Genomic DNA, 14,013 nt, shown 5'->3' on the forward strand with positions numbered 1-14,013 from the left:
GGACTCTAGAGCAGTGGAGACGCGTTCTCTGGAGTGACGAATCGCGCTTCTCCATCTGGCAATCTCATGGACGAGTCTGGGTTTGGCGGTTGCCAGGAGAACGGTACTTGTCTGACTGCATTGTGCCAAGTGTAAAGTTTGGTGGAGGGGGGATTATGGTGTGGGGTTGTTTTTCAGGAGCTGGGCTTGGCCCCTTAGTTCCAGTGAAAGGAACTCTGAATGCTTCAGCATACCAAGACATTTTGGACAATTCCATGCTCCCAACTTTGTGGGAACAGTTTGGAGCTGGCCCCTTCCTCTTCCAACATGACTGTGCACCAGTGCACAAAGCAAGGTCCATAAAGACATGGATGACAGAGTCTGGTGTGGATGAACTTGACTGGCCTGCACAGAGTCCTGACCTCAACCCGATAGAACACCTTTGGGATGAATTAGAGCGGAGACTGAGAGCCACTGCATCCGACGCTTTGCATTGCACTTGGTGATGTATGGCTTGGATGCAGCTGCTCGGCCATGGAAACCCATTCCATGAAGCTCTCTGCACACTGTTCTTGAGCTAATCTGAAGGCCACATGAAGTTTGGAGGTCTGTAGCGATTGACTCTGCAGAAAGTTGGCGACCTCTTCGCACTATGCGCCTCAGCATCCGCTGACCCCGCTCTGTCAGTTTACGTGGCCTACCACTTCGTGGCTGAGTTGCTGTCGTTCCCAAACACTTCCACGTTCTTATAATACAGCTGACAGTTGACTGTGGAATATTTAGGAGTGAGGAAATTTCACGACTGGATTTGTTGCACAGGTGGCATCCTATCACAGTTCCACGCTGGAATTCACTGAGCTCCTGAGAGCGACCCATTCTTTCACAAATGTTTGTAAAAACAGTCTGCATGCCTAGGTGCTTGATTTTATACACCAGTGGCCATGGAAATGATTGGAACACCTGATTCTGATTATTTGGATGGGTGAGCGAATACTTTTGGCAATATAGTGTATTTCTGTTTACAACTTTAATCTGCAGCAATCTAATCGTTAAAAATCCAGTATGTTGTAAAGACTGCTGATCTGTCTGAGGGGATTCTGTAAACAGTTGGCTGCTGAGGAACAATTTTAAAGTTTAATAGCCCTGATTATGTTGATTGTACCACATATGGTATACTTGACATACTTTAAGTGTGATCAGAGTGCACTATTAATACCCGGGTGATGCACGAATACTCATGTATCCAGTAAATACCTAGTATAAAATATACCCAGTATCAGAGTCAGGCCAATAATACAAAACATTGTACATTGTATATCAGATCCTGTAAATATATGCAAAGACTGGTATTGTACTTGGTAAAATAATTTTTAGTATGGGAAACGTTTACTATATTTAATATAGAATCTTTATTGTTCTTTCTTTTATTAAGATTGACTGATTTATATTGTATGTTATTATATTTATTTTGGTAGCTTTTAAAGAAAACTGAAAAATAAAAAATTAAATAAATAAATAATAAAAACAAATTAAATAAAGAAATTAAATAAAAAAATAAACAAATAAATATTAGCTGGCTCAAAGCTTACTCAAAACTTGGGTATTGGGCAAAAAAAAATAGTTTTGCGCCATCTTTAGGTAAAACTTTTAAAAACAGATTCCTGGTCACATTTTGCACTAAGCAGTCATGGCCACTAGAGGACACTGCAAGTCATAATGTCTGGACAGGAAGACCCACAGAGTGAGTGTGTTTCTGTTTCTACACTGAAGATTCCAGTGGGGAGCAAAAAGTTTATTCTGGAAATTTTCAGTTTGTTGGAGGTTGTTCTGACACGGTTCAGTGGCGTAAGGTACGGCTTCATTTACTGTAAAATGTAGAGACTAAATTAAATGCTGGCTTTAAGCACTGTATATTTATATAGTGTACAGTATACAGCATGTATTGTATATTACACCTTTAGAGACAACTCTTGTTCAACTGAGGGTGGAGCAAGCTCTCAGGAATGGACAGGCAGGATGCCGTGTATGCCCTATCCATCAGCCTGGTACATTAGATTTCTTTTTTTCTAAAAATATATGTTCTTAGATGAGAAAGATGTATGAAATATATTGCAGACAACATAAAGCATTGCTAAACAAAATCCAGCTCAGTGCCAAGTGACAAACTCTGGTAAGATGCGTGGTTTACATGATTTATGAGAAGAGGGTCCGCACCTTTATAGCGTGGTAGAGGAATACTCCATGCATGGCCTCTCTGATGGCATCCATGCCTCGGAAAGAGAAGGACAAGTTAGATAGACCTCCACTGACCCGGGCACCAGGCAAAGTTTCCTAGGGAGAGAGAGAGAGAGTTTTTATTATTTTTCATTTACAGTACCACATACAGAATATTTATTTAGCAGCAAATGATAAGGCTAATGCAGCAAACAATACCAAAAATAACAGACACTACATCTGATAAAAAACACAACTATATAAACGAGTGATATCAATAGTTCTACCTTTATAATCCGTGTGGCTTTGATAAAGTTGATAGCATACATGTTGTGTTCCTCCATGCCGGTACCGATGGTCAGGATGTTGGGGTCGAAGATGATATCGTTGGGGTTAAAGCCCACCTTTTCCGTAAGGAGGTGATAAGCTCTTTTGCAGATCTGGACTTTCTGATCAATTTCAGTAGCCTAAAAAAAGAACCCAAGCATGCATTAACAAGCTAATCGAGATTAAAGCATCTGCTTAGAGTGACAATTTCCTAGAATGAAGTGAGCTACTTTTACAGATGTCAGAGTTCAAAAGAAGGCTTGGTGGAGACTAGATGTTCTCTGGTAAAGCACATATGCACAAACATACAGGTATTTGAACTCAAACCCCATTCTAAAATGCTTTATAAATTGTGCTTGTGTTCATGATATCACTAACACATATGGACATCATGCACTGACCTGCCCTTCTTCATCAAAGGCCATAATGACCACGGCGGCTCCGTAGCGATGCACTTGTTTGGCGTGTCTGAGGAAGGCTTCTTCTCCCTCTTTCAGGCTGATGCTGTTGACGATGCATTTGCCCTGGCAGCACTTCAGACCTGCTTCGATCACCGCAAAGTTGGACGAGTCGATACACAGCGGCACCTACACACACACACACACACACACAGGGTTAAACTGAGATTTGGACAGGTTTTATATATACAAAAAAAATACATGACATAATTGCACTCATTCTGTGTATCAAAGAGGAGAAAAATCAGTATTAAGGGAAAAACAAAGTTCTAAATAATGGATAATGTTCCATTTTTAACAGCTTGAAAAAAATGGTTTTAACAAATTTTTTTCCTTAGGACCAATTGCAAATAAAAGTAAAAAATAAATAAATAAATAAATAAAAAAAATCCACCGTAAATTATAACTTCACAATTTTATATTCCTGTTTTTTTTTTTTTATTTCTCAATTTATTCATTTCATTTATTTTTATCTCTTGAATCAAGGTTATTTCTTAAATTATTCTTGTCTTTCATGGTCCTTATGATTAAAGTTTAATTTAAAGTAATTTTTTACTATGATTAATGGTTCATCAATCTTCAGTTGAGTATAGATAAATTATAAAAAGCAGGTGCCCACTACTCTACAAGTTTGTTAAGCATTTTAAAGAGCAGGCATTACTTTGGCAATGTCGGGCTCAGAGGCAATGAGGTTGCAGAAGCGCGCCATGGCAACGGGTCCCTCCAGCATCCCCTCATCCATGTTGATATCCAGGACCTGAGCACCCATTTCCACTTGTGCTTTAGCTATACTCAATGCCTCCTGCCAATTTGCACGCACACACACACACACACACACACTTGTTAAAATACAGACAAATGAAACAATACCGTACATAACAAAAGATACGACTCGGTTATGTTATGTAATGTTTGTAAAAAGAAGCATGTGGCCCAGTGTCTGTGGTACAGCGTTAACAACTTACTGTCTAGAATGCTTAATAGACACTGGGCCACATGCATACATATATTATAAGAAAACATCATGCTGAGATTTAATATTGTAGTAAAAGGCTTGCACATATTGACCTTCTGTGTAATCCTTGACTTCTTAAACCTGCTGCCATCTACTAAGACCAAATTCTGAACTAGTGGTAGTTATTGAGTTTAGAAGCTAAAGTATATACAGCTGTTTTAATAGAACATTAGGACTGTGATCGTTTCACAGGCTCCGTTAAACATTACCTCATAATTCCCAGCCATGATGAGTTTGGCGAACTTGCGTGACCCAGCCACGTTGCAGCGCTCACCGATGTTTACAAAGTTGGTGTACGGCCCGACTCGAAATGGCTCCAGACCTGACAACACAATGCGCCGAACATGTTAACACGATTCTGTAATAACACAACAATAAAATATTCAGTGTTGAAGGTTACAAAGCCTGGAATGTAGTTTCCTGTTTAATTCAATTTTCCTGGTTTTCCTCAGCTCGTCCTCCAGCCATGCCTCTATCGCACCCCTGAGTTATTACTAGCTGTTTCTTGTTTGGGAATAAAGCTAGGACATATGCTATACAGTAATGAAATTTTAGTAGGATGTGCTGCATTTAAGAGACAGAACCTGCTACTGCCTGAACTCCCAAAAGATGCAAAAAGTTCCACAAGGGAAGTTTGTTGTTTTACTTTAAAAATGTGTGTGCAATAATTTTTAATTAATTAATAAATTTAATTAATAAATTAATTAATATAATAAAATATATTTTTTAAAAAGTAAATAAATAAATAAATAAATGTATTGATTAAAAAATAACAAATAAATGAAATAAATAAATGAAATAAATAAATAAAAACATAATAATAAATAAATAAATAAACAATCCTGACCCCTCCTGAGCAACTTTACATCCAAAACACACAGATGGACTCAAAGGGAGGTCCCTAAAAATCAGACCCAGCATATTGCTAATAAATTTCAAATCCATTCAAGTTCATATCCCAAGGAGTGCCAAATTCCCACTGTTGGACTTACAAGCTCATTTCTAAATTAATTAGGATAACTGCATCATTTCAATAAATAAATAAATAAATAAATAAATAAATGTATTAATAAGAGTTTATTCTATATAAGAAGATCTGAATAAACACGTTCAGGACTGATATCCAGCTGTCTTCAAATTTCTCAAAACTTTTTGCTACGCTGATAATATAAATCTTTAGAGCTAAAAAGCCTTCATAGACACACAGAGGAGAAGTTTACCAGAGAGCAGCATGTAATCGTTGAACACGTCAGTCGGGGGAACTCTGGGCTGGCATTGTTTCACACTCTCAGCGATCGCTCTGCATCAGTAATACAAATACACACATCATTATCAAGGGATAGGTCTGAAAGTCTAAGACCTTGACAAAGAATGCTCTTCAAACTAATGTTTCAGCAGTACGGATGATAATGCTTAACTCATAGTAGTGTATAAACTGACTTCAAAGACAAAAACAAACTAGTGCTGAGTTCACACTGCACGATTTTAACCCTGATCTTCACTCGCCAACAGGTTTTGCGAAACCCTCTACAAATCCTGCAGTGTGAAAGGAGTTCTGACCGAAAAATACATCTGCGATGACCTATAGTCGGCGATTCTTCCTACAAGGATGTAACCTCCTGTCGCCGATCCATTGTGCAATGTGAACACAGCAGCGACTGAATGCTCCCCCAGATAGTCGTGCATTGTGAAAACAACGGTGATCTGATGACTTGTGTGAACTCTGCATAAGGGGCAGTTGCATCTCAAGTGCTTAAGGCTCTGGGTTGTTGATCAGAAAGTCAGGTTTCAAGCACCAGCACTGCCAAGCTGCCACTATTGGATGTCTGAGCAAGGCCCTTAACGCTCTCTACTCCAGAAGTACAGCATCATGGCTGACCCTGTGCTCTGACCCCAACCCCGAAAAATTTGAGATATAGAATTTCACTGTTCTGTTAATAAAAAATAAAGGCTGCTTCTTCTTCTTCTTCTTCTTCTAATATATGTTCCCATTTTATTATAGAATAAATAATACTGAAAAAAATAACGCACATAAAACTAACACAAAAGCACACTGAACACATAATTACCGTATGTGGTCTGGCGTCGTTCCACAGCAGCCACCAACGATATTCACCAAACCGTCTGTCGCAAACTCCTGTGTGAGGCGAAGAAACACAACATGCATTCTTACATTATTGTCCTTTCGTCCTTTTCTCTATTATGGTTGCCCAGTATCCAGCACCCAAGCTACTGAAGACACAAATGTGCTTCATATAATACACATCAACCCATTCGACCACATCTTTTTGAACTGATGCTCATGTTGTGTTTCGCCTTCAGGACTCTATAACACTTTGAGTAGCTCTGCCCTCTTCCACATACACGAGTGTTGCTGTGATTGACAGGGAAGAGTGCAAACATCCCTCCCACCCAGACACCACAGCCAGTTTTGCTCCCTCAGCCATGGTTGTGACACTGTCTGGATTCAAACACTAAATAAACCAACAACAGAGCAAGAGCTCACTTAAAAGCCCACTTTATAATCACAGGAAATAATAAATAAAAATTTAATAATAATAGGGATAAAATAAAATAAAATAAGGATAAAATAGTTTAATAATTTAATTTAATAATTTATTTTTATTTCTATTTATTTATTTCTATCTATTTATTTATTTATTTGATTTTATTTTCCCCCTCTCCTTTCTCTGTTTATCTTCTTTTGTAAAGCTGCTTTGAGACAATGTCCATTGTAAGAGGCGCTATACAAATAAAATTGAATTGAATTGAAATATTATTGTATTTCTTTTTATGCGAGATAATGTTGGATAAACTTACAAGACAGCATAACTCCTGAAATCTATCAAATTAAAATAAACCCCGGAAACAATATTTTAAGATCAGGATTTGCTTTTAACATTTTTTTTAACATGTTACTATAGTCATCCAGAAACATTTTCTGTATTTAATAACACATTCCTTAATGAAGCGGTCATCACAAGAATATCATTGTGCAATAGGAAAAAAACATGTTTAAACTCTCCAAGAAATCCCGATAACCCGGTTTTGCATATCCCGTAATTGCATATTGTAACCACAGCACTATTAAAAAGCTCATTTCTGATCGGTCAAAATGTAAGCGCTGAAAAGAAGACAGGAAAACCAAACAAACCACTGTTTGCATTCAAGGCGATAAGGTTTAGGATTATTCTAAACATCGTAGCTCACCTTTAAACATGTAGCAGTGCAATCTGGGGTCTCATCATAGCCTCCAAATGTGTTGGGGAGACCTGGAGAAAAGCAGACACGGGTCAATTCGAAGTGGGAGACAGAGCTGAAGTGTAGCCTCACACAGTAGAGAGGTATTACCTGCGTTGGGGTAACATATGATGAAAGCCCCGGTGCTCTTTCCGATCGTTTCGATGAATGGCCTCATTTCAGTGGCTCCCAGAGCACAGTTCAAACCAATACTGCAGGGAGGGAGTGGGTTAGAGATGGTAGCACTTACACAGGAAAAAACATTGCATGCAAACAGTGCAGAATATGTCCATAAAGCTCTGTGATGGTTCAGTATACTGGAGTTCAACTGGTAGCTTGTTTGCTGACTTCCCATTCAGGGTTTCACATCATCATCATCTTTTTTAAGGGGTGTTTTCAGCCTTTACCTTGAGTGAAGTTCCTGACCCATGAGGGGCTGAATGAACATGACTGCAGACAGCATTGTAGTCTTAAGACATCTAATGACTGTTAATAGGAGTTTTGGGACATTCCTACAAATCATTAAATCCAGGTGTTGGACTTGCCCCTTAGTTCCAGTGAAAGGAACTCTTAATGCTTCAGCATACCAAGACATTTTTGCACAATTTCATTGCTCAGACATTGGTCGATTTGGAGTTGGCCCAACATTTGCAGCTATAACAGCTTCAACTCTTCTGGGAAGGCTTTCCACAAGGTTTAGGAGAGTGTTCATGGGAATTTTTGATCATTCCTTCTTAAGCACATTTGTGAGGTCAGGCACTGATGTTAGAAGGCTGGCTTGCAGTCTCCGCACTAATTCATCCCAAAAGGTGTTCTATCGGGTTGAGGTGCAGGCCAGTCAAGTTCCTCCACACCAAACTCACTCATCCATGACTTTATGGACCTTGCTTTGTGCACTGGTGTACAGTCATGTTGGAACAGGAAGGGGTCATCCCCAAACTGTTCACACAAAATCGGGAGCATGAAATTGTCCAAAATGTCTTGGTATGCTGAATCATTAAGAGTTCCTTTCACTGGAACTAAGGGGCCAGGCCCAACCCCTGAATTCGATGATCTGGAGGGGTGTCCCAAAACTTTTGGCAATATAGTGCATTAGCCAACTGCTTCAGGTTAGCACATTGGTTATTAGTTAGTTAGCCTACTGAAATGACTCTGCACATGGGTCATAGGAAATAACAGGCAAGAAACTTGCAAGTTGCACAATGATATCATGATATGATGTGCACTTCTGAGTGGTACAGGTAAGCGGGCAAGGGCATGTTGAGAGCAATTAAGGATTTTATCCAGCAGGACAGATATATTGGTAATGAGCAATGCCATCTCAGTCAGCAATTTCCCCACACTATTCAGTTTCTAATCCAATGAGATGAAATGACAAGAATATGGCTAAAGATCAAGCATGGTAGTCCTTGCTGATGATGTTTTACACATCTGAAAAATCAGCGGTGATTAGTTACACTTGTCATCTGGTTGATCAGCTTTCAGAGATTTTTAGAAGCTGTGCAGTTACGACTCTGTTACTCTGTGTTATAGTAAATCCTTACCAGAGTGGCTTTACATGAGACACGCTGATGACAAAAGCCTCTCCTGTCTGGCCTGACAGTGTCCGTCCACTCTTGTCCACAATTGTTCCAGAGATCTATAAACACATCACATATGTAGACTTGTAAATCAGCTCTCCACCCTCTTAATAATCATGTATTATATGTTACATATATAATCATACACCAATCAGGCATAACATTATGTCCACCCAATATATTTTGTTTTGGTCTTTTTGCTACCAAAACAGCCCTGACCCGTCAAGGCATGGACTCCACTAGATCCCTGAAGGTGTGCTGTGGTATCTGGCACCAGGATATTAGCACCAGATCCTTTAAGTTCTGTTAGTTTGCCCCACCTCGCAGTAAACTTTAAAAACATTATGGACTGGAAAAAACCCCAGAGGAGCCCTGATCTAGCTCAAATCAAGCCAATATCACTGTGTTTATATTTTTTGTGCATTGTCACCTCTGGGGCTCTGATGAATCAGGAGTGCAGCAAAAATGTATATGATTTAAAGCAAACAGAAAAAAATATAGTCGTGTTACTTACAAATATGGGTCTGGGTTCATACGACTCCTCAAACAGTTTATCGATAGCAAACAGAGCAGCCTTTAAAAGAAAGAGAGAGATTTTGATGGTATTATTCTGTGGGAAAGTTTCAGAACTCAAGAGTCTGATAAGGTTTGCTATAACAAAAAATACTGATTATTAATTCTAATTATAATTAAGTACCTATTATATATACATATACAACCCTATACACATCTGATAATTTGCGATATTAACATGTCTCCATTTTATTTCCACGAAATATAAATTGACAAATTAATGATTTTAAACTGTTGTCAAGTACAAAATGAACTATAGTAACCATGACTTTTCTTGAATGGTATATTGTATGTTTTTTATTAACGAGAATGAGAGAGAGAGAGGGAAAAAAGAAAGGTCTACCTTTGCATTAGCGGTATCAAAGATCGTTTCCACCAGCAGGATATCAGAGCCTCCATCCAGCAGCCCTTGAACCTGCTCCGAGTACGCCTCAACCAGTTCATCAAATGCTACACAAAACACATGTACTGTTATTAAATACTTACACAAGGTAACAGCACTTTATACACACCAATAGCAATAATGTAGAGGACTGAATATGAAGTTCATGCGAGTGCCATAAGCAAACTTTAGAACTAGAAGTAGCCTTTATTTGTCACATATACATTACAGCACAGTGAAATTCTTTCTTCGCATATCCCATCCTTGGAGGTTGGGGTCAGAGCGCAGGGTCAGCCATGATAGTGCCCCTGGAGCAGAAAGGGTTAAGGGCCTTGCTCAAGGGCCCAACAGTGGCAACTTGGTGGTGCTGGGGCTTGAATCCCTGATCTTCTGGTCAATGACCCAGAGCCTTAACCACTTGAGCCACCACCGCCCCTATAATAATTGTAATAACCATCACGCTGGATAGATGGATGGATGGATGATCAATAATAATAATTCTAAAAAGAAGAAGAAGAAGAAGAATTATGGAACAGTGGGTAGCATTGCTGCCTCTCAGCTCCAGGGTTTACTGCAGGTTCTCTGATTTCCTCCTTCTGTTTTGAAATAACATGCAAGTAGGCATGTAGGCTTTTTAGCCTCCAGATCTGCCATGCTCCTGATCAGGATAAAGCAGTTGCTGAAGATGAATAAATGAATTAGACTGCCACTAAGCCAATACCCTGAACGGGTATTATGCTGATACCAGCAAAAAAAATGGTTTCAGATATCAAAAATCAAACACCAAATCTGTAATAAATAGAAAAAGAACTAGATTTGAATTTTGTTCATTAGTTCATTGAGATTATGCATAATGCAAGTTCAGGTTAATTTCGGTTCACCCTCAAACATGATTCTTCAGCAGTTTTGCCGTAGCGGTTTGATTAAGAGTAACAGATTAACATAAAACTCGCTCTCCAGGATAAACAGCCACAGCTTTGGGAAAGTTACAAGTGAAAGGTTAATCTGACATTATGGCAGGGCAGAGAATGTCCAAACAAACCGTCTTTATCTCAGGGACAAGATAAATTCCAGCAGTGACTGAGCAAGCTGTGAAAAATAGTGTAATTTACTGATGTTTCTGAAGTCTGGTCTTTCCACTGATGGCGAGACAGAGAGGGTTCTGTTGGTCGGCCCTACAGCTCCAGCCACGTACCGCTTAACACCTGAAAACAAAGGCATGCTTTAAACCTGTTCAGAATAACTTAGTGACACAACTGATCTTTCACATGCACAATGAAAACATAAAGTAGGATTAACAATAACCAATGAAATACAGTAGATTTAGCTAGTTAATTAATTCAGTTGCCCAAATAATTACTTTTACTGTACAATAATAATAAAAAACAGCAACAATAATAATAATAATCATTATCATCATCATTATTATTTATATAACATTTATAATAACAATAATTTGAATAATAATAATAATAATAATAATAATAATAATAATAATAATAATATTATTATTATTATATAAATAATAATAATAAAAAAACAAGTATAATAATTATCATTATTATTTATAAAAATAATAATAATAAAAACAAGTATAATAATTATCATCATCATTATTATTTATAATATAATAATAATAATTTTATTATTAATAATAATAATAATAATAATAATAATAATAATAATAATAATAATTATTATTATTATTAATTTATTTTTTATTTTATTATTATTATTATTATTATTATTCAAATTGTTATTATTATTCTAAAGCCTTAGTAGTGGTCATAGTTCTACCTGTCTGGGCAGAAACTTCATCAGCAGCCTTCCGGGCTAATTCTGCCGACACCTTGTTAAGCCGATAGGCCTGAGTAGATTAAAAAAAACAACAGAAAATCCTGATGTGATACCTATACTGCAGTTTCTAAATACACTATATTGCCAAAAGTATTCGCTCACCTGCCTTGACTCACATATGAACTTAAGTGACATCCCATTCCTAATCCATAGGGTTCAATATGACGTCGGTCCACCCTTTGCAGCTATAACAGCTTCAACTCTTCTCGGAAGGCTGTCCACAAGGTTTAGGAGTGTGTTTATGAGAATTTTTGACCATTCTTCCAGAAGCGCATTTGTGAGGTCACACACTGATGTTGGACGAGAAGGCCTGGCTCTCAGTCTCCGCTCTAATTCATCCCAAAGGTGTTCTATCGGGTTGAGGTCAGGACTCTGTGCAGGCCAGTCAAGTTCATCCACACCAGACTCTGTCATCCATGTCTTTATGGACCTTGCTTTGTGCACTGGTGCACAGTCATGTTGGAAGAGGAAGGGGCCAGCTCCAAACTGTTCCCACAAAGTTGGGAGCATGGAATTGTCCAAAATGTCTTGGTATGCTGAAGCATTCAGAGTTCCTTTCACTGGAACTAAGGGGCCAAGCCCAGCTCCTGAAAAACAACCCCACACCATAATCCCCCCTCCACCAAACTTTACACTTGGCACAATGCAGTCAGACAAGTACCGTTCTCCTGGCAGCCGCCAAACCCAGACTCGTCCATCAGATTGCCAGATGGAGAAGCGTGATTCGTCACTCCAGAGAACGCGTCTCCACTGCTCTAGAGTCCAGTGGCGGCGTGCTTTACACCACTGCATCCGACGCTTTGCATTGCACTTGGTGATGTATGGCTTGGATGCAGCTGCTCGGCCATGGAAACCCATTCCATGAAGCTCTCTGCACACTGTTCTTGAGCTAATCTGAAGGCCACATGAAGTTTGGAGGTCTGTAGCGATTGACTCTGCAGAAAGTTGGCGACCTCTTCGCACTATGCGCCTCAGCATCCGCTGACCCCGCTCCGTCAGTTTACGTGGCCTACCACTTCGTGGCTGAGTTGCTGTCGTTCCCAAACACTTCCACGTTCTTATAATACAGCTGACAGTTGACTGTGGAATATTTAGGAGTGAGGAAATTTCACGACTGGATTTGTTGCACAGGTGGCATCCTATCACAGTTCCACGCTGGAATTCACTGAGCTCCTGAGAGCGACCCATTCTTTCACAAATGTTTGTAAAAACAGTCTGCATGCCTAGGTGCTTGATTTTATACACCTGTGGCCATGGAAGTGATTGGAACACCTGATTCTGATTATTTGGATGGGTGAGCGAATACTTTTGGCAATATAGTGTATCTCTGATGTTAGAATAAACTCCTCCACCATTTCTTACAGCAAGCCCTTATACATCTCTATAACTATGAGCTTCATATTCTCGCCAAAATGTTTGCCACAACAATAACCACAACAGCCATATGTGCTTTTTCAAACATGTTATTTCAGGTTTGTTCCCTTTTGCTGTTAAAATAATCTCCACTCTTCAGGGAAGGATATTTTTAGAATTCATTAGTGATGTGTGGAGCTGATGCTGGGTGAGGAGGCCTGGTGCGCAGTTGGTGCTCCAGTTCATCCCAAAGGTGTTCAGTAGAGATGAGTTTTCCAATGCAAAGCTTAGCAACCCCTGTCTTCATGGAGATCATTTTGTTCTGTCTTCCAGTGAAGGGAAATTGTAATGCTACAGCAAGACATTCAATACATTTGGGTGGTAACAGTTTGGGAGAAAATCCACATATGTGTGTGGGCTGGTCAGGTGTCCACAAACATTTGGCCATATATTGTTCTGGGAATTAACCAATGCAGTGTAAATACAGATGAACAAAATGATCCACAGCTAAATATATACGCTGAACTATCACTGTTCAGTGTCTTCTTGTCCTTAGCCATATTCATATGAAATCTTAAACCTTGGTGCATGTCAGTGCTCAGGAGAGAAGGCTGTAAATAGACTAAGCTCAGTAAAAGCTCTTAGTGTTTCATACCAGCTCTTCAAGCCCGTAGTCCGCCTGAGCAACCCGTGTACCGCTGAACGTGTTGGTCTCGACGATATCTGCTCCAGCAAGCAGGTACTCCTACATCCACATGTAAAAGAAAAGAAACTGAGTAGAATTAATATATAATTTACATAAAAATCATTAAAAACTATTTAATAACTAAAAGCCATGATAATATCCTAAATCTGAGGAGGGGGCTGGATAAGTGTCCTTTACTAAAGAGATCCTTAGATCAAGAAAGAAAGCAAGAAAGAAAAAAAGCAAGAAAGAAAGAACATGAAAGAATGAATGAATGAATGAGAAAAGAAAACACACCAGAGAAAATGGCAGTATTTAACCTGCACACAGAAAACACACTAACCTGCTAA

General features: G+C 39.0%; 1 protein-coding gene across 2 annotated transcripts in view; it reads right to left on the reverse strand.

Moving 5' to 3' along the window:
* Window positions 1-14,013, reverse strand: part of mtr (5-methyltetrahydrofolate-homocysteine methyltransferase) — a 34,784-nt gene that overhangs the window by 13,718 nt on the left and 7,053 nt on the right. For both annotated transcript variants that reach the window (XM_058406180.1, XM_058406179.1), the window contains exons 3-17: window positions 13,634-13,723; window positions 11,566-11,635; window positions 10,881-10,973; window positions 9,730-9,836; window positions 9,328-9,387; window positions 8,778-8,872; window positions 7,345-7,445; window positions 7,204-7,265; window positions 6,063-6,130; window positions 5,214-5,293; window positions 4,203-4,315; window positions 3,640-3,780; window positions 2,922-3,107; window positions 2,481-2,660; window positions 2,194-2,310 (exon numbers count right to left, since the gene is read on the reverse strand). In XM_058406180.1, coding sequence (XP_058262163.1) covers window positions 2,194-2,310; window positions 2,481-2,660; window positions 2,922-3,107; window positions 3,640-3,780; window positions 4,203-4,315; window positions 5,214-5,293; window positions 6,063-6,130; window positions 7,204-7,265; window positions 7,345-7,445; window positions 8,778-8,872; window positions 9,328-9,387; window positions 9,730-9,836; window positions 10,881-10,973; window positions 11,566-11,635; window positions 13,634-13,723 — 1,563 coding nt within the window. The remainder of the gene's footprint in view (window positions 1-2,193; window positions 2,311-2,480; window positions 2,661-2,921; window positions 3,108-3,639; window positions 3,781-4,202; window positions 4,316-5,213; window positions 5,294-6,062; window positions 6,131-7,203; window positions 7,266-7,344; window positions 7,446-8,777; window positions 8,873-9,327; window positions 9,388-9,729; window positions 9,837-10,880; window positions 10,974-11,565; window positions 11,636-13,633; window positions 13,724-14,013) is intronic.

Source organism: Hemibagrus wyckioides, linkage group LG13 (genome assembly GCF_019097595.1).
Source record: "Hemibagrus wyckioides isolate EC202008001 linkage group LG13, SWU_Hwy_1.0, whole genome shotgun sequence".
In the NCBI taxonomy this organism is placed as follows: domain Eukaryota; kingdom Metazoa; phylum Chordata; class Actinopteri; order Siluriformes; family Bagridae; genus Hemibagrus; species Hemibagrus wyckioides.